Raw genomic sequence first — 18,796 nt, forward strand, 5'->3', positions numbered from 1 at the left:
GTTAACCCTCCACCTAGACCTAGACAATCGTCACCGGATCCCTGCTTAGATACTGTACACTCAAATGACCACATACATGTTATTTAATACCGGCCAAAGTCGGTCTCGGCGAATAGAATCACTGCGGGCATGCATTCATAGACCTCCTCTAGTAGAGGTGCCGAGCGCATGTTTCGTCTTCAACCCGTGTCCTACCTAGGCTAGGTAGCTCCGTTGTTTCCGCGAGAGGAGGTGTTGTTGCTTAGGTGAAGCTGACGAGCAGCCATAGATAGCAGTTGGTGTTGCGGGGTGCGTCGCAACGGGAGAGGTATTATATTAGAATTTAATGACCCCGCACGGTACGTATAATGTCAATCCTTGATGGTCGAGGCAGACACAGCAGTGGCATTTCCGCGAATGCACTTCATCAGTAAGGTAGGTTGGTAGTGTCTATCATAGACCTAGGCGTGGAGCTTAGTAGGAAGTATCATGAAAGATGCAGGTTAGTAGGTGCTTGGCGGGTGCCTGAGGCACATAAGCCTACACAACTTTCATCAAGCTAAAAATGGGTGTGCTTTTGAATAGGGTACCTACGTTGTGACGCCATTGACTGCTGATCGGCTCCGACGTTCCGATTTGATATAAGGTGAGGTTCCCCATGTTGTGAACGCCGAGGTCGCTTTGCCCAAGCCCTCGAATCCAGCTACCCGTCCTCACCTCTAAAGCCGGGTGGAATGACAACGAGACTCCGCCAAATTGCGACACACCTCCCACCCAACATGTCAGATATCCACCTGTACACTTCCCAGACGCCGAACGGCATCAAGGTCTCGATCCTCCTCGAGGAGTTGGGGTTGAAGTATAAGGTAGGATATCTATCGTCTAACCCCGGCAAAAAGAGTATTCGGCTTCTTAGATAGGTGTTCCGCAACTGATCGGCAATATCCACCACCGCAACAGGTCACCAACATCGAGCTTAGCAAGAACACTCAAAAGGTTTACTTTCCCGACGCCAGCGGCTACAGTGGCTGATAGGGCAAGCGCTGATATCGGGCTCAGGAGCCGTGGTTCTTGGAGATTAACCCGAACGGCCGAATCCCCGCACTCACCGATACCTTCACCGATGGCAAGCTCATCAGACTGTTCGAGAGCGGCTCGATCATGCAGTACCTGACCGACAGGTACGACACGGAACACAAAGTATCCTATCCGAAAGGATCTAGGGAATACTATGAAGTGAACAACTGGGTGAGCGACGATTACTTGGGAGTTGGCGAACGCCTAGTGGGCTAAGTTCCCGCGAGATCCGGTACTAACACGTAGCCTGGATTAGCTCATGTGGCAAATGGGTGGCCTTGGTCCGATGCAGGGGTGAGTGACAACCCAGGCGAGAGAGTTCGCGATATCAGATGGCATCGCTCACGCGAGGCAGACAACTGAATCACTTCAACCGTATGTGCTGTGCCCATATGTGCACGGGATGGTGGGGTTGGTAGGTAGTTAACGGAAGCAGGCTACGCTCCGGAGAAGATCGAATACGGTATCAACCGGTATAAGAACGAAACTCGCCGCCTCTATAGGACGCTGGAGACCCAGCTCAATGCCTCCAAATCCGGCTACTTGGTGGGCGACCGCTGCACGAGTGCCGACATCGCGTCCTGGGGATGGGTTGCAGGGGCTCGTAGGTCTTCTGCGCCACTCACCCGTCATACGAGACTTTGCGAACTAACAGGTATGCTTCAGGATGGGCTGGGGTCGATATCGAAGAGTTTCCACTGCTGAAACAGTGGGTTGAGAGGATGTTGAAGCGCCCTGGGGTCGAGAAGGGACGCAATGTGCCGTCGTCGCACCCTTACGAGTCGCACCAGGGCCTTACCGAGGAGGAGTTGGACGAGAAGGCCGCAGTGGGGAGGAAGTGGATACAAGCATCGATGAAAGAGGACGCGAAGTAAGCCTCTTCAGCTCGTGGTGGGGGCACCGGACGAATCTACTCACCTCATACGACGGCGAGAACTACCTATCCCGCAACGTAGGTATCCTGGGGCCTTGGGAAGCGTGGGGGACTTAGCATTGAGCCTGGGCTCCCGCCAAGGCCGCCATTCCTAGAATTGCTTTTCGCCATGCCTCTGATACCATCAAGCTGGTCGAGTCTCCTAACTGGCAACTGTGGCCGGAGAATGTACCTTAGGCATGGCCAGGGTTGAAAAAAAAAAGTTTAAGTTTTTAAGTTAAGTTAAGTGTTTTTAAGTTAAGTTAAGTTAAGTTTAAGTTAAGTTTTAAGTTTTTTTTTAAGTTTTTCTTAGTTTTTTTCTTTTGAAATTTCTATACTTTTAATATATATTTATAAAAATTTATAGTAAAATATATAGAAAATTTTTTTAATTATATTAAATTTAACATTAAATTACGTAATTAAATATTTAATAAATATTATATAAAAAATTTTTATTTTTAACCTATTAATACGTAATTTAGAAACTTGAAAAAAAATTTTAATTTTTTTTAAGTTTTTTTAAGTTAAGTTAAGTTAAGTTTAGTTAAGTTTTTAGAAAAATTTCTTAAGTTAAGTTAAGTTTCAATGAAACTTAACTTAAAAACTTTTTTTTACAACCCTGGGCATGGCTACGAATACTGTAAAAATGCGAGCGCTCGCTAAGTTCGGGTGATGACACTGTCAATCTTTAATTGACGGTCCGTCACAGGCGGCATCAATAGGAAGCACGTGATTCACTACATAAATAAGGTACGACGCGTAAGTAACCCGAGGCTCTCCCTAACTTGTATATGCCTTGCCACTTTGGCTTACCTAACCTTCCTAACCTCGCCGCGTAGAAGAAAGCCGCCTCAAATTTATCACCCGTTCATCGATTTGATTCCACCCAACTTTTCCATCTTTTACACCTCAACACCCTACTCGCTTTCATCTCTCATCATCCCGCACCTACGCCTCCTTTGCACTGCGCATTCCTGCCACGATGTCTTGGAGAAGCCAAGGCATTACGGGGTCTAACAACATTCCCCTGGGAAAAAGCCGGCGATTTGGCGGCGATTCCGACGACGCGCATACGCCACGCGACCATAGCGCTGATGACCGAGCCAGTTCTAATGGTGATCGCGACCTGAAGCGTGGCCGAAGCCCCGAGCCTCGTAAGTCCTTTCCCCTCTCCTCTGTACTCGCGCCAATAGCGCTCGGCGACTATGCTGACACCTATTATCGTAGGAACCGACTCCGACGGCCCTCGACAACGAAAGAAACGCAACCGATGGGGCGATGCTTCCGAGAACAAAGCCGCCGGTCTCATGGGCCTCCCGACGGCCATCGTCGCCAACATGACCAGTGAACAGCTTGAGGCGTATACTCTGCACCTTCGGATCGAAGAAATCAGCCAGAAACTGCGAATTAATGATGTGGTTCCAGCTGATGGCGACAGGTACGGGCCGTCGACGAGATGGGAGTGTGTGCCGTCTACCAACCTAACTAACGCGTTCGCACACAGGTCCCCCTCGCCTCCACCTCAGTACGACAACCATGGTCGTCGTGTTAACACTAGAGAATACCGTTACCGCAAACGTCTCGAAGATGAGAGACACAAGTTGATCGAGAAGGCCATGAAGACTATTCCTAACTACCACCCGCCCCAGGACTACCGCCGGCCCACCAAGACCCAGGAGAAGGTCTACGTGCCGGTCAATGACTACCCGGAAATTAACTTCAGTGAGATTGCTAACCCTCTAACCTTTCTAACCATATCCTCCCCCCTTCTTGTTCGGGATATTACCAGGAGTGCCCTCGTATCTCGACGGATGAGCAGCCAAACCTTGGCCTCATCATCTAACTCACCTACTTGCTCTAGCCATTCTTTTTACATATACTAACACCTAGGTCTTTTTACTAAAGTTGGTCTACTTATCGGCCCTCGTGGTAACACACTAAAGAAGATGGAGGCCGAATCAGGTGCCAAGATTGCTATCCGTGGAAAAGGATCCGTAAAAGAGGGCAAGGGTCGGTCTGATGCTGCCCACGCTAGCAATCAGGAGGAAGACCTCCACTGTTTGATCATGGCAGATACCGAGGAGAAGGTTAATAAGGCCAAGAAACTGATTCACAACGTCATCGAGACGGTGAGTTCACCCTTCCCCTTACCCGCAAAGCGTCCCTTTACGGAGAAAATACCCTAACGATGTTGCAGGCTGCTTCGATCCCCGAGGGCCAGAATGAGCTCAAGCGAAACCAACTCCGCGAACTTGCCACCCTGAACGGCACTTTACGCGATGACGAGAACCAGGCCTGCCAGAACTGCGGTCAAATCGGCCATCGCAAATATGACTGCCCGGAGAAACAGAATTTCACCGCCAACATTATCTGCCGTGTCTGCGGAAACGCTGGTCACATGGCCCGGGATTGTCCTGACAGACAGAAAGGTGCCAGCTGGCGCAACGACGGGCCCCCTCGTGCCGCTGGTCGCATTGGTGGCGGCGATGCCGTCGATCGCGAATATGAGGTACGTTGGCTACGGCTGACGCATGATATGCGAACTAGAACGTCGGCTAACCCATCATTCCAGCAATTCATGCAAGAACTCGGTGGAGGCTCCAGCGGCCCCCCCGCCCGTATCGAGGCAGGTCCCAGCTCCTATAACAACGGCGGCGGTGACCTGAAGCCTTGGCAGCGGGGCCCTACCGGTGCTGCCGCTCCGTGGCGCTCACGTAACAATGACCAGAACAGCGAAGGAGGCTCTGCCGCTCCGTGGCGTGACCGCAATCGTGGCAACGACAACCACGGGGGCGATTACTATGGCGGCCAGGGCCAAGGCCACAACTCTGGCTCTGCTGCCCCTGGAGCAGCGCCTTGGCATCAATCTTCCTCTTCTGGCGGACAGCCGTCGTACCCGAACTACCCCGGTTACTCGGGCTACGGTTCCGCCCCGGGAATGGGACCCCCGCCTGGACTCCCCCCTCCGCCCGGTGGCTCTCTCGGTGCTCCTCCCGGGCTGCCGCCTGGAAACATTAACGCGTTGATTCAACAGTATGCCGGCGGCGCCGCGCCTCCGCCGCCTCCTGCCGGCGAGGCCCCACCGCCGCCGCCCAGTGATCAACCTCCGCCTCCTCCGCCTGGTGCCTAAACGCGGGGGCACGCAGACGGACCGGACCCCGTGGATACTAACCCCTCGATCGAGCTATCGGGTGCTCGGGTCGAGCTGCCCCGTGCTGCTAACGAACTTGCTATTACGTATTGACGTTAACTCTAGCAGTAGTGACCATCTTAGTGCATATTGGTTTGCCCGCTCGACCGAGGCCGGGCGACGACTAGCTTCCGTGCTCGGCCAAAGTCTACGACGGGCTCACAGTTTCGGGACATCGCCGGTTAATGTGATGGCGAAGATGTATGATAGGACTAATTCGTACCGTAGAGAAGAACCGGGATGCTTTGAGTTGATATCCTCCACGCGTCTCTCCCGTCTGTTTGTGATTGAAGCGACAACACATAGCTAGCGAGCTACTGCCGTGATAGTAAGACGGATGTCTGCGGTGTGCGCAAGACAAATGCGCACACCCACCCCCTTACTCCTAGCACACGCGGCGCACCGGTTGTGCATCTGCATTTCAGGAGATCGTTACGTAACGGGACTCTGGCCTGATCTGATGACGTCCCCCACGCCAACTTCTGCGTGATGTCGTGCTCATTGATCTCTAACAGGGGGGAGGCCGGGGCCTGCCTAACTGGCACTGGCCCGATGCAATGCGTCTGATCGACCTTGGGAGGCAGCATCCGATATACACGTACTCACCTGTGTTGAGGTTAGGTACCTAACCTCCTAATGTACGTGTGTAGGTACGTACGGGCATCTGTACATTAAGTACCTATATTTACTTACCTCAGGTACCTCTGGTGAGATGCACTCACCTAGACCTAGGTGGGTAGGTACCTAAGGTATAGGCATGCAAGCACCTGAGGTACATTACCTCATAGGCAGGTCTTGGCGGGGTCGTCCGAGCGAAGCTTAGCGGACACGAGCAGGCCAAGCTCCCGCAGCTACGCATCTCCTGCCCATGGCCTGCCACCTCTGCCCTCTCTCACCTGCCTCTCACCATGTCACCACAAAACATCAACCCGGAATTGAGGGGCATCGTCAGTTCACTCTTCTCCAATCGCGCGTCTTCGCGTCCGATGCTCGTCGATTCTTGACTGCCTATCCACCACCATTGCCGCCTTGTTGTGATATCGCAGTATATGCACGTGTTGTCCTCGAATGTCTAGCTCTCCTTCTCGTTTCTCTTAGGATGCTCACCATCCCCACCTCTTACCTCCCTCAGATTCTCCCTCTCACTGGTTCCTCCCGCGCCTCGGCCCTGCAGCCCTGCAGCTATTAGCTATATACCATCTCGATAGCCGAACCACCAGACTGGACTCTGCGAGCGCCAGCCAATCATGGCCGCGTCGAACCCGTTCGCCTTCAGACCGTACGCCGTCACACTCTGGACCACCGTCGTCTACCTCGCCCTCCTTATTCCCTTGCTCATCATACACGAAGCCGTCCCCGCTCCTCCGAGCAACCCAGACCCATACCCCGGCATCAACCTGACCAAGTTGTGGTTCGACCTCACCGTCCTGTCTCGCGACTACCACCCATTCAATAGTCGGGCGAACGATGACGTCCACGACTGGCTCCTGCACGAGTTGGAGAAGATCGAGACACGCAACCGTGCCACTGACTCGAGCATCGTCGTCTTTGCCGATAACACGTCCAATATCACCACCACCCAGCCCGTCTTCGGGGCTTCGACGTCCGTCGGCACGTATTTTGAAGGCACAAATATTCTGGTTTACATTCGAGGGAAAGATGACCCCCCTGGCCCGTGGTGGGAGGATTCCGGTGCGCGTCCGGATGGGATTATCGGGAAAGGTGGCGTCTTGATGAATGCCCACTACGACTCGTAAGTCATCCTAGGTGTTATGTCGCGGGCTTCTGCTGAAGACGGGGGGTAGCGTGGCGTCTGGATACGGAGCAACCGACGACGGCATGGGCTGTGTGACCCTGTTGGCCCTGGTTGACTACTTTTCCCGCTCCGATAATCAACCTCAGCGTGGCATCGTTGCCCTATTCAACAACAACGAGGAAGACGGTCTGTGGGGCGCCCAAGCCTTCGCCAATCATCCTCTGCTCCCATTCTGTCACACATTTCTGAATCTCGAAGGGGCTGGTGCCGGTGGTCGCGCTACCCTGTTCCGGTCAACTGACGCCGAAGTCACCAACGCGTATAAGGGCAGTTCGGACCCATTCGGAAGCGTCGTTTCGTCCGATGCGTTCGGTCTGGGAGTGATACGGAGCGGGACCGACTTCTCAGTCTTCAACGGGGTTTATGGGCTGAGAGGACTAGACGTGGCCTTTTACCGCCCACGTGCCCGGTACCATACCAATCAAGATGATGCCGCACATGCATCGAGGGCCAGTTTGTGGCACATGCTATCCAACTCACTACATACTGTGCAGGGCCTCTCCGGTGACACGGGCGACACCTTTATTGGGGCTCGCCCCGACGGAGACGAGCAGAAGGTCCCGAATGGTAGTGGCAGTGATGGTGTCTGGTTTGACCTATTCGGAAAGTCCTTCGCTCTCTTTGGCCTGCGGACAATGTTTGCCTGGACTGTAACGATGCTGGTTACTACCCCCCTGATACTTTTCGCCCTGGCATATGCTCTTGTACGCAATGACAAATTCTACCTCTTCTCAGAAAAGCGGACTCCCCACGATGAACTATCCGACCTCGGTTCGGTGAAGCTTGGCGGTCGGAAGGGTATTTTCAGGTTCCCCTTTGCCCTGATCGTTGCTGGAGCGTTAGTCGTCGGGTGTGCGTACTTGATCGCGAAATTCAATCCCCTGGTCGTTTACAGCAACGAGTATACCGTGTGAGCCCAGCCCCCAGGTCTAAAATTAAAGCCGTGGGCACTAATCGCGATTTTAGGTGGGCGATGATGCTATCTCTCTTCTACTTTGCTCTCTGGACCGTTATGGCGGGAGCGAACTTCGCTCGACCGAGCGCTCTGCACCGAACTTACTCAATCCTCTGGCTCTTTATCATTTCCTGGTCCGTTCTGGTAGCGAATGCGGTATTCGAAGACCGTTTCAGGATTGCGGCTGGTTACCTTTTTGTGTTCCTTCACGCAGCTGTATCTCTCGCTTCCATCATCTCCCTCTGCGAGTTGTTCGCACTCCCTACGAAGGAGTCCTATTTACAGCAAGCATACGAGGACCAAGAAACGAGGGATCACATCGGCGCTATTCCGCACGTTGACAGTTTGATCTCCCCAGCGCGCGACGAGCTTGACGCAGATATCGATGGTGACGATGAGGGAGAAGCCGAATCTCACCTCGCGCCCACAGAAACAACTCCCCTTGTTGGTACCCGTGCCGGGAGCCAGCGTCAAACTACCTTTGCCACCACATATCGGCGCTCCATAGCATCGTTGATAAACAGGTCTAAATCTAGCGAGAACGAACAAGACCAGCCATACGAATACGAGCAGAAGTGGTCGGCCAACCTTCCGAGCTGGACCTGGATCCCCCAGTTTCTCATCCTAGGGCCGTTCCTCATCATCTTAATTACCCAGAATGGCCTGCTACTTGTCGCCTCCGTCTCGCAGACGGGCGTTGACGGATCGAGTCTACTACTACCTTATCTGTTGACGGCCTTTCTCAGCATCCTTCTTTTCGTACCGGTCTCCCCGTTCGTGCACAGAGTCACCCATCACATCCCAACCCTATTGCTGCTGGTGTTTGTTACCACGTTGGTGTACAACCTGGTTGCCTTCCCATTCGCCGAGAACAGCAGGTACAAGATATATTTCCAGCAAGTTATCGACCTCGACACCGGGGTCTCTAAAGTAAACTATGTTGGTTTGCAGGAATACGTCGAGAGGACTGTCGCTGAGCTACCATCCGCTGTAGGCAAAGACCTCGAGTGCTCCTCCGCGAACAGTCTTCGTTCCGGTTTAGCCACCTGCTTTTATGATGGCTCGGATATACTGCCCAACATAACGAAGACAAATCCAGGGCGAGAGTTTAGCAGCTGGTTGAATTTCAACATCACTCGAGTGCAGGGTGAAAACAGGGCCATATTTGAGATAGACGCACAAGATAGCAGATCATGCGCGATTACATTCAGCAGTCCTATCTCATCATTCGTGGTCGACGGCAACCAACCCGATGAGCGATTCGGTACCATGCCGGAAGAGGGTCTAGGTAGGATCAAATTGTATCGGCGAGACTGGATTACACCGTGGAAGGTTGACGTGCTGTGGAAAGCCGAGGCAGACGCCGTGACTAGGATTAACGGCCGCGTTTTGTGCAGTTGGGACGACGTCAATACTCCAGGGACGATCCCGGCTTACGACGAGGGGATCAAATTCGCGCCCACGTGGGTGGCCCTTTCGAAATTGACAACAGGCCTATGCGAAGGAAGCAGGGCATTCGAGACATGAGCTGCGCTAAACTCATCGCCACATGTTACTCACGACTCTGCCACACGCGAATACCTAACTCCCTTGGCCGACTAATCGAATGTTGGTTGGGCCCCAACATTACAGACTAAAATGCTGCCCGAATCTTACCGTCGCCCATTTTCTTCTTCGTAAATGGGCTGGTACTGCTGCCGCTTTAACCCGTGCAGTAGGTGTACTTGGTATATTAACTGTGGCGTTATTTGGAGCTTCATTGTAATACCCTGGTTCAAGTTGGCGCAAATCTAAAAATGGAACTAAGATGATAGGGTTTGTTTCTAGACCCATTGTATATTTAGCATCAACCATGACTTGCAATTAGGAAGTGAGACTAATGAGTATATTTGACTGAAGAAAGTCTCTTCTACCCTGTGGTTATAGCTTTGGTGTAAAGGTATTATCGCGGAATAACTCTACAGGCCCCTTCAGCGTATACGCCACGGGCCTGCGCCCCAAGGGGTGGCTGCATGGCACAGGCCATGCGTATACCCTAACGTATATATAGGAACCTTACCACCAGATGGGAAGAGACTAGTTGGCAAGAAGAAGTCTTTTTAATAAGATTAAAAACGTCATTTGACGTTTTGAAGTTTATCATATAAATCCTTATCTTGCAAGGAAATAGTCTAAAGACTGTCCTTGCCCTAAAAGCAGAAAGCTTAAAGACAGTGGCCTTAATATTATAGCGGTGGTCTTCTGAACTTTCTAATTCTAGGGGGATTCTTGGCGAGCAACCTAATATTGAGAACATCGTTTGAGTTTACTGAGATTAGAGAACGTCTCGTTCTAGAGAACTAATACTGCCGTCATTTAAGCATTGCACTTTTAGAAGTCTCAGAGGAGCATCTAGCAGAATTTAGTCTGGAACTAAAACAGCTGAGTTGGTCAGGGTATGGAGAGTGGTTGAAGCTTTGGCCGAACGTATGCACTCACCAAGATGCTCATGTAGTTAATTGTTGATGTCATTCTTTTTATACGCAATCAGAATGAGACTAAAGTTCAATGGTAGATGGCAAACCTGTTGTTATCGTGACCATGTAGATAGCAAATAACCTGAACAAGAAACCATGGGCCATCTGCATAGGGGAGTGTTGCCTGAGCGAAGGACTCGCCTGGTAGTGTGTTGTTGGCTAGGTAGGTAGTGCTTGTTGGGGGAATTGGTGTCTCTCCAACGAACAAGTCTGCCAACTCATTGATCAAAGATCAGACCTTCTTGCAGCAAACCAAAGCGATAGTCCCGGGGGAAAAAAAAAGAAAAGAAGAACATGTAAAACCGACAATCTTTTCCGGACCCGGGATTCGAACAAGATGTATGTATTGAGAAGCTGCGGACGAGATAGCGTACTGGTGGTTGGAGTAGAACTGGGATCTGTGTGATGATGACTTTTAGGCAACGCACGTTATATAAGAACTGTAGCCGGGGTCTTCTGCGTGTTAAATACTGAAATGTGCTGGCTCTGCCCGGGCTAAATCCGGGCTAAACCCGTCGGGTTCGGGTCGCCGGCCACCAGTAAAATCCACACCTTGCGGAAAAGGAGGCGGTGAAGGGTCTGTCAGACGTATACGTACCTGCACCATGATCCCCTCATATTTTACGCAAAATTCTTGTCCCGCACCTCATGTCTTGTTGACTGAGCAGGACGCGTTTTTTCCACTCCGGTCAGGTCTAACCAAGCGCTTCTACGTGAAGCCACCCGAGCGAGCCGGAAGATCTCAAAGACGGAAAACACAACACAAAATTCGTAAGCGTCCAATACACTGCATTATTGCATCGTTGTTCTTCTATTCTTCTACCTGGTAGAGTTTTCCGCATCGTTATGTCCGGATACCTTGGATATCTAGGCTAAGGGTGGCGGCGGGCTGTTGGCGGCTCTGAGAGGGCCGGATTCAGGGAGCATTCCACCACTAATACAAGGGACTGTTTGAGTTTGAGTACCGTCGGTCACAAAGAAACCCGACTTGCGTTGTACGATGGATGGGGCACGCATTTCCCGAGTCTGGACACCTTGCACTTTGGCGTTAGGTCAATTTTTTTTTTCGCTTTCTCTTCTTCTCTCCTTTTCTCCCGCTCCCTCCCGGAGTTGTTCTCACCGACACAAGCTGAGTAACATCGCAGCATGATTTACCCGCTACAAATGGGCAAACATGGACCCTCAATATTGCCGATGGAAGTCCTGTTACTTCTCCAACCCAATTTGCTCAACGGGGCCGATTTCGAAAAAGTCCGGTGCCGTTCTTTAACCCCAGGACCCTACACCAGAAACGGATATATGTGAGAATCGAAGGCGCAGTTGGTTCGGTTAAGTTGTCGTGTGCTACCTCCCAACTCACACTCGTTATATTTTTAGGGATGATCTGATTAATTGCGGCGTTTCGACCAATTCAGACGCCCCCGGCGAGTGTTCCTCCAATCTAAGCTCTCTTCCACATTCTGACCAGTGCCGCAGTCACGATCCAATAACAACTCGATGTCGACCGGAAGACGGCCGTGGCGTAGCGTTCTCCTGCGGACGGAGCTGGCCTGGATCTTCTGAATGGCGGGGAACAGCTCGCTTCATTCTCCATCAAATATACGTGTATAGCTGTGCAGTTTCTTTAAATCTCATATTACCCAGGCTGGCCTTCTGCCTATTTGAGAGAGAATGACGGGTGCCTTATTTGCGGTGACATGCTGCGCCTAGTCGACAGTTCGGTATCCGATGACAGCGGAGTATTCGGAAGATTATGGCTCGCGTGAACTCTCTAGGGTTCATCTATCTGCGGGTCTGGCCGCTCTTCGAGAAGGCCTCGTCCCCGTAGTACAACCCCCTGATGAGTCGTGATCGACAGTTGTTTAGGAAAACGCCCTGCAGCATCCCCACAAACGTAGGTCAAAAATCGCCTAAACTGAGAAGGTGTTACAGAAGAACTGTATGGGTGAAGCAGAGGAGCTTATTGCACCTTGACGCATTCGTTCGGTTCGCCGGTGTCCCTTACGTTGGTTACCACAGAGACGTTCTGATGTCGCGTCGACGCTGTCGAACGAGCCACCTCCCGAATGCCCAAGTGGTGGGACGCTGCCGTCCTTGTGTGTATCCATCTGCGTACGGTACCTTGCGAGCCTTACATCAGATACCTACCTAGGCAGTCAGCTCGCGTCAGTATACGTATCATTGTTCCAAGTTGAGGAGCGACTGGAAAATCGACACACTAGCATATTATCCAACCGATTTTCCCTCCTTCATCCTAACCGCTGTGCCAAGATGTATATATAAGTATCTGCGCATCCCCTCCTCGCGGCGGCCCCCCAGAATAGCTTGGCTCGTTCTAGGAACCAGAGAGGACCACTCGTAAGGTAGATGCACACGGCGGACCCTTGTCTCGGGAGGCTAAACGACCTTTCCTCTCTCCACTAGCAGGCCTTCTTGCTCTCGTCCGTTTACGTGAGGGAAGATCAGGCCGGCCCAGCTCGATACCTCTCCCAGCTACGTGCGCGATAGCCACCGGGCAAAGGCGAAGAGACCAGGCGGCCAGGAGGGGGAAGCGACATACAGACCTCCCAGAAAGAAAAGAAAGCAGGAGAGAAGAGCGTGGGAAAGAATGCGACCCCTCGGCCGACGCACCGCGATCGCCGTCTTCGCCGTCGCCGTCTCGGCGCACCCGGCGCCGGCCCCGACCGAGACAGCCCAGGAGGCGCCGTGCGTCACGGGGACGCCCGTGGTAACGGCCGGGTACACGATCGACGGCTACGCGCCGGCGCTGCCGACGGCGCGCTTCGAGAGCGGGTACCAGCCGGAGCCGGCGTGGGCGGACGACCACGTCGTGGGGACCTATGTGAGCAGCGCTCTGCCTCCCTCTCCCCCCCCCCTCCCTCCGCCCGCCGCCCCTCTTCTGCCCGCCAGGCGCGAGGCGCGAGAAAACAAAAGAAAAGAAACGAGGCAAAACGCTAACCCGCGCGCAGACCTTTGGCGTCCCGTCCCCCGTCGCCGAGGGCTTCGCCTACGCCCAGTTCAAGTGCCAGTACTACTGCCGCAGCAGCCCCGCCGCCAGCTTCTTCGTCGGCTACGTCGGCAGCCGCTCCGGGTCGCTGTGCACGTGCTACGACGAGCTGTACGTTCTTCCCTTCGTCCTCGGTCTCCCTTCTCCTTCCCCCCCCCTTTTTTTTCTCTTCTGTTCGACCGCTCCTCTCCTTACTTCTGCTCCCTCGGCCCCGTGGCGACGGGTGTCTGATCGATACCCCGGGATGGAAACGGCAGGGGTAGTATAGGGTGCGGCGGCGAGTAGATGTTGGGGAGGGTTCAGAAGGAAGAGCGAGAAGAGGAAAGAAACGCGAGAATGTCTCTCGAAAAACGGATGCTAACGTGCGCGTTTTGTATGCGGTAGGTTGGACACGGAAAAGTTCGTAGCGTATAATGAGTCTCTCGTCGGAGCGTGGAATCACATCTGCCCGGCCAAGTCGCTCGATTGAACGGCCGGAATTTGAAAAAAGGGGAAAGGGGGCGGTGGCCGACGGGATTTCGTGCCCCCTACTTCGGAAAAGGCAATACCACCCGCGCAGTTCCGTATTGCGAGGAGAGGAGATTTTTTTCTCGTTTACCACCAAGCTCATCATGGGGAATTGTCCTGAAAGGAAATTCTTATTTCAATACACAACTGGCGAAGTTTGATTCTGTCATACATCGACAATAGCAACTGCGGATCAGCGCCGGGCCTTGCTGCTACTACGTTGACCTGGCAGACCAGTTAAACACACCCAAGAGCACCTAGCATAAAGCTATTGAAATCCCTTCCCTTCTCCCACGCTCCATCTTATGCGCGCGAAGAATATGACGCTATAAGACATTACCGATTTTACCCTCTTGTGATATCGCGTGGCAGCGAGTCAGCTCTGGGTCGTAGATCGTCGTGTTTGCTCTATCAACTGTGTTGCGATACCTGATGAGCCTATACGCATGATCACCAGCCCAGGCGGAAGCATGGCACCTTAGCTCGTATTGTTCCTAGTCTAGCAGGGACGCAGGATATTACTCTCCTTCCTCCTCGTCTTGAGATAGCGGTGACCTGTTAAGAGGCCTGGAGCGAGAGAGGTCTCGATCGCGGCTCGCCGACGTAGAGCCAAAGTGCTCACTGGCACGACGCGACGTGGCCGTCTGGCTTGGCGTATCCTGCACGGTGGCCATGAAGTGATTGCGGCGGCGGCGTGGGGGCACCTCGTTGGCTTCCCGCGTGACGGACCCGGGGGGCGTCGACGGCGACGACATGGCGTAATAGCTCGATCCCTGGCGCTGTACGGCGGCGAGCAGGGCCGCAGTTGGTCCCGGTGTCGCGCCTGGGGCGCCGAGCACGGGGGCGGGGTAGGTAGAGGCACCGTTGCACGGGGTAGCCGGCGACAGCTCGCCCGGGGATAGCGACGGTAGTCGTGGCGGTCGCCGTCGCAGGGGCGAGCCTGGCGGCGTGGTCGTGGCCTGCTGGTCGGGCCCATCTGGCCTCGGGGTGTCGCGGGAGGCGCGCTGAGGGGGTTGCGCCGACGATACACTGGATGGCGGTGGTGGCGGGGCCGGCGTCAGGTGCGGGAACATGTTCCCATTGGTAGCGGGCGCGTTCAGGAGCTCGTCTATCGAGCTGCGCGGCTCCGGTCGGCGCTGCATCGGCGTGGGCGAGAAGCCCGGGCGTACGGGGCTGCTTGACCTTGACAGAGGGGAGCGTCCCCCACGGGTGCGGCGGGACGCTGCGCGCGGGGGTATCCTAGGGGTATCTTCGCCCGGGGGCAACCTAGGGGTTTCTTCGCCAGAGGGTGACGAGTCAGCCATCGCGAGGCGGAAAGGCCTGTTGCCGATGGGGACGGGGCGGAGGGCGGAGGTGAGATGGGGCGGCGTGCTCTGGGATGGATGCTGGTTAGGAAAGCTAGAGAGCGAGCGGTACGAGGAGGGACTGGGGTGGGCTCGAGAATGGTCGCGGGAGCAGGGTGGGAGAGTGAGGGCTTACTTGGAGGTTCTCTTGGAGCCCTCGTCGGCTGGTAGCAGTTTCAAGGCTTGTTCAGGTCTATAATAGCCGCAGTGCACCCTGTACGGGTAGTTTCAGGTGTCTTTGAAGTCTGGGTGTCGATCGCGGGCTGAGTGGGAGGAGAGAGCGCCGAGGAATAGAAGAGAAGATGGGACGGAAGCGTAGGAATTGAGCTTGAATTTCCACGCGCTTATATACCTCCTCTCTTTTTTTCTCTCTCTCGTTACATTGCTCATCTCTCTCTTTCTCTCTCGATTTTCCCTCGCGGAACGGCGACGTCGCGACTTCCCATTGCGAGGTGTTTGCATCGCCTCTCCTTCCCTCCCTTTGTGTCTCGTGACTTCCTTATCTGCTGGTTTCTCCGTCGTTCTTTCCGTCCAGACCTGCCGTCGTTGCTATTTGCCATCGCGGCTTCCCCGATGAGTCTTCGCCATGTTTGTTGTTTCCTTGTCCTTCCCGGCAACGCCCTTTCTATGACTCAGCTGCCCTATCGGCCTTATTGCATAACATCATCCCACTCTCCTCCCTCTTTACCATGTATCTGTCTTCACCTCGCGAGTAGCCATCGCGGTTGTCGATGGGCACGAGAGAGGGAGTGGTGCGGAAGAACCCGTGAGGAGAGGGGAGAGGAGGCCAAGGAGAGGAGAGCCAACATTCTTACTTATTTATCTCGGGGTCTCCCAGCCGTGATCGCTTGATCACGATAGACAGGCTAGACCACGTATTAAAGTGTTCGGATTGCGACAACCCACAAAGCTCTCTCTAAGCTCTGTTATACTAAACCACACGCAGCACCGAAGTGTCTATATCACTCTTTGCCCGTACCTATCAATTCAATAAATAAATACAACCTCCTACCTATACGTCATCAGCTTCGTAACTAATAACGCTCTATCCTGAACCCCCGAATTCGTCCCCACACGTTACATAGGAGGATCTTAGTATAGAAAACTGACTCTGGCTAAGTACTGTTGAGGACATGATATTAGGACTGGTCTCGGACTTTATCAGTTTGCCGCAAACAACCGGCCAGCGTCCTTAAACAATGCTTGTGACTTTATTTGCTTTGCAAAACCAGTCTGACCTCTACTTACGAGAAACCCTTGGGCTTTCGATATCATTTGCCCTTTCCAATGGTATGATACTCACCGGGTTCTCATCCAGTATGAGCCATGGCCGCTCGCACCTCTCGGTACCGATGTACCGTCAGGAATATTGCTATCTATCCTAGTGGCACTATACATTTATCCACTTCTCGCATAAACCTATGTAGGTTATTGCCGTATGTCCTAGGAAACAAATCCACTCCGCGTCGGCGACGCCGACGTCCCAGGAGAACGGCATTTTTAATACTTAAGTTACTGGCTTCTTAGCAACACCAACCTTTTTTCGTCTCGTCGCTATCCTATTTCGTTTGGCCAAGAAACCTGATAGATTAAATCAAATGGTTCTAGAATGTTGAAGCTTTTCAGTCAGGACTACAGCTTTCTTGAAGCTATTCAGACTAGCGGTAGTACCCCATTGTATCCTGTTGCGTGACGGCAAGGCTAGATATGCTTAATCTAGCGCGGATCTGCTCGCTCAGGGGTTAAAGGGGCTCGTCGGCGAGGGTCCACAGTGGACCAAATAAAACCGTAGATATCGTCGGCGGGAAATTGTGGGTGTTTGCCTCGACCTCACTTGGTTCGCTCATTCTAGGTACGCGGATATTCCGACTCTTTCCCCGGATTCAAAGAACACCGGACGAGCTCATTCAGTCTTAACTATCCCCCTTCCAAATAGCGATCGTGAGGCCCTTTGATGCCTGAGCGGTGTGCAAGTAGATATCATCAAACACTCCGGACACGATGTTTGCGCCTATGTTGTAATCTACCCAGACTTATTACCATTGAGAGTGACACGTCCACAAGAGGGGAGAGGGGAGAGGGGACAACGAGGTTAGAGGCCAAGTAATATACCAACTACAACACCATTAGCCTATAGAACGTAGGAATGTGTATTAATCCGTTATTGTCAACACAGTGTATAGTCACCGCCAATTCGTTAGGGAAATGGCCACGCTGAGATTGACCCAAACACCTATGGCAATATTCTAGACCCAAACTCTACGTTTTCGCTGCGCGACTTCCTCCGCTTCACCACTCGGTCCTGAGGGCGAGAATGGTGGATGCGGTCGTTCGGTTCATCCCAAGGTCGGGGCGTCGAGTCTGTGCCGGTGGACAATCACAGAAGGAGGAGGTAGGGACTGCCGATCAACTGGACTGTCACTGCTATAATAAGAGCACCAGGTCGAGCTGTCTTGTTCTCATTCTCACCACACCATCCAACAGCTGCGCCCTCATCGCCAGCAACGACACTTGACCATCACTCAGGATAACTTGTACAATCTCCTTAGTTCTTCAAACTCCAGTCATCATGAAGGTCTCCATCTTCGCTACGATCATGGCCGCCGCTGGCATGGCCGTCGCCACCGGCGCGGTAAGTTCATCATCCCTCCCTCTTCAGCTGCGCAGCGCCGGCGAGCGGAACCCGTGTTGGAGGCCATACGCGGCTAACGGAGGAGATTAGATCCGCCCGGTCAGCGAGGTTCTCCCGACGCTCAAGCAGGACCCGTCGGGGCTGGGCTTCACGCACGTGGGCTCGGACAACGTGGTGCGCACGTTCAACCGGGACTTCGGCGTCGTCGACTTCGCGCAGCTCGACGACAAGGCGCCCACGGCCGACGGCTGGCCGCGCATCCCCAGCCCGGACGTGCTCGCCGAGGCCAAGGAGGCCCACGCCCGCTCCTCCCGCCTGGTCTCCCGGGCCCGCCCCCTGGGCCCGCTCGGCGCCCGCGACCAGAAGAGCTGCGTCAGCCGCTTCTGCCCCGACGACCAGTACTGCAAGGGCCTGTCCGCCTACGGCTACTCCTGCGGCTCCTGCATGGTCGTCTCCAACAACGTCGGCAACTGCCAGCCCTTCTAGAGGGCCTTTCCTCGGCGGCGAAGGGCGGACGAGCAGGGTGAGGACGAGGAGGGGGACGGGTGGAGATCTGCGTGAGTCGGTGGAGAGGAGGATGGTGGTTGGAGAGGAGTGGGATTCATTCTCTTCTTTACTGGGTACAACGGCGAGGCCGCGGCTTCGTTATTGTCTCGGGAGAAGTCGTTGATTAGAGAAAAGCGGCGGATGTCAGGTGCTAGCTAGTAGTCAATGCTGAATACATCCGGCTGGGCCTGCTATCACATCCTCTTTGCATCGTGAGATGTTATTACCTAAACGCTCCTCTCTCCACATAGAGGGCTATGATTCCGTGCATCTATGGCCGTTGTTACGGTGTATTATACTTTAACATCTTCC

At 53.6% G+C, this 18,796-nt stretch overlaps 7 protein-coding genes across 7 annotated transcripts; 6 read left to right on the forward strand and 1 right to left on the reverse strand.

Annotated features, from left to right (window-relative positions):
- Positions 1 to 758: 758 nt before the first annotated feature.
- On the forward strand, positions 759 to 1,931 carry GGS23DRAFT_594955 (glutathione S-transferase; the record flags this gene model as incomplete). The annotated part of the gene is made up of 6 exons (XM_051518235.1): positions 759 to 845; positions 940 to 975; positions 1,039 to 1,227; positions 1,313 to 1,337; positions 1,493 to 1,660; positions 1,723 to 1,931. 6 exons carry the CDS (start codon positions 759 to 761, stop codon positions 1,929 to 1,931), a joined length of 714 nt encoding a protein of 237 aa, XP_051374138.1.
- A 641-nt stretch (positions 1,932 to 2,572) lies between these two features.
- GGS23DRAFT_426394 (uncharacterized protein) lies at positions 2,573 to 4,008 on the forward strand. Its single transcript, XM_051513815.1, has 4 exons — positions 2,573 to 2,731; positions 2,812 to 3,126; positions 3,200 to 3,410; positions 3,477 to 4,008. Exons 2-4 carry the CDS (start codon positions 2,955 to 2,957, stop codon positions 3,853 to 3,855), a joined length of 762 nt encoding a protein of 253 aa, XP_051374139.1. The 5' UTR covers positions 2,573 to 2,731; positions 2,812 to 2,954; the 3' UTR covers positions 3,856 to 4,008.
- GGS23DRAFT_426399 (uncharacterized protein) lies at positions 4,008 to 5,206 on the forward strand. The gene has a single exon (XM_051513816.1). The coding sequence runs from the start codon at positions 4,161 to 4,163 to the stop codon at positions 5,100 to 5,102; it is 942 nt and encodes a 313-aa protein (XP_051374140.1). The 5' UTR covers positions 4,008 to 4,160; the 3' UTR covers positions 5,103 to 5,206.
- An 823-nt stretch (positions 5,207 to 6,029) lies between these two features.
- On the forward strand, positions 6,030 to 9,895 carry GGS23DRAFT_559201 (peptidase family M28 family). The gene is made up of 3 exons (XM_051515804.1): positions 6,030 to 6,915; positions 6,968 to 7,888; positions 7,945 to 9,895. Exons 1-3 carry the CDS (start codon positions 6,410 to 6,412, stop codon positions 9,458 to 9,460), a joined length of 2,943 nt encoding a protein of 980 aa, XP_051374141.1. The 5' UTR covers positions 6,030 to 6,409; the 3' UTR covers positions 9,461 to 9,895.
- A 2,891-nt stretch (positions 9,896 to 12,786) lies between these two features.
- GGS23DRAFT_618470 (uncharacterized protein) lies at positions 12,787 to 14,263 on the forward strand. The gene is made up of 3 exons (XM_051520938.1): positions 12,787 to 13,291; positions 13,419 to 13,567; positions 13,841 to 14,263. Exons 1-3 carry the CDS (start codon positions 13,058 to 13,060, stop codon positions 13,923 to 13,925), a joined length of 468 nt encoding a protein of 155 aa, XP_051374142.1. The 5' UTR covers positions 12,787 to 13,057; the 3' UTR covers positions 13,926 to 14,263.
- Positions 14,264 to 14,481: 218 nt separating this feature from the next.
- On the reverse strand, positions 14,482 to 15,267 carry GGS23DRAFT_618472 (uncharacterized protein; the record flags this gene model as incomplete). The annotated part of the gene is made up of 1 exon (XM_051520939.1): positions 14,482 to 15,267. One exon carries the CDS (start codon positions 15,265 to 15,267, stop codon positions 14,482 to 14,484), a length of 786 nt encoding a protein of 261 aa, XP_051374143.1.
- A 2,608-nt stretch (positions 15,268 to 17,875) lies between these two features.
- GGS23DRAFT_594960 (uncharacterized protein) lies at positions 17,876 to 18,424 on the forward strand (the record flags this gene model as incomplete). Its single annotated transcript, XM_051518236.1, has 2 exons — positions 17,876 to 17,938; positions 18,029 to 18,424. 2 exons carry the CDS (start codon positions 17,876 to 17,878, stop codon positions 18,422 to 18,424), a joined length of 459 nt encoding a protein of 152 aa, XP_051374144.1.
- Between the last annotated feature and the right edge of the window lie 372 nt (positions 18,425 to 18,796).

Source organism: Durotheca rogersii, assembly GCF_024521655.1.
Source record: "Durotheca rogersii strain YMJ 92031201 chromosome Unknown GGS23scaffold_5, whole genome shotgun sequence".
Classification (NCBI taxonomy): domain Eukaryota; kingdom Fungi; phylum Ascomycota; class Sordariomycetes; order Xylariales; family Xylariaceae; genus Durotheca; species Durotheca rogersii.

Bases quoted from the DNA above. Each gene is read 5' to 3' on its own strand.
- GGS23DRAFT_426394 (XM_051513815.1), top strand. From the start codon at position 2,955: ATGTCTTGGAGAAGCCAAGGCATTACGGGGTCTAACAACATTCCCCTG. The intron at 3,127-3,199 runs GTAAGTCCTTTC...CTATTATCGTAG, and splicing joins TGGCCGAAGCCCCGAGCCTC to GAACCGACTCCGACGGCCCT. The intron at 3,411-3,476 runs GTACGGGCCGTC...GTTCGCACACAG, and splicing joins GTTCCAGCTGATGGCGACAG to GTCCCCCTCGCCTCCACCTC.
- GGS23DRAFT_618470 (XM_051520938.1), top strand. From the start codon at position 13,058: ATGCGACCCCTCGGCCGACGCACCGCGATCGCCGTCTTCGCCGTCGCC. The intron at 13,292-13,418 runs GTGAGCAGCGCT...ACCCGCGCGCAG, and splicing joins ACCACGTCGTGGGGACCTAT to ACCTTTGGCGTCCCGTCCCC. The intron at 13,568-13,840 runs GTACGTTCTTCC...TGTATGCGGTAG, and splicing joins TGCACGTGCTACGACGAGCT to GTTGGACACGGAAAAGTTCG.
- GGS23DRAFT_426399 (XM_051513816.1), top strand. From the start codon at position 4,161: ATGTTGCAGGCTGCTTCGATCCCCGAGGGCCAGAATGAGCTCAAGCGA.
- GGS23DRAFT_559201 (XM_051515804.1), top strand. From the start codon at position 6,410: ATGGCCGCGTCGAACCCGTTCGCCTTCAGACCGTACGCCGTCACACTC. The intron at 6,916-6,967 runs GTAAGTCATCCT...GACGGGGGGTAG, and splicing joins ATGAATGCCCACTACGACTC to CGTGGCGTCTGGATACGGAG. The intron at 7,889-7,944 runs GTGAGCCCAGCC...TCGCGATTTTAG, and splicing joins TACAGCAACGAGTATACCGT to GTGGGCGATGATGCTATCTC.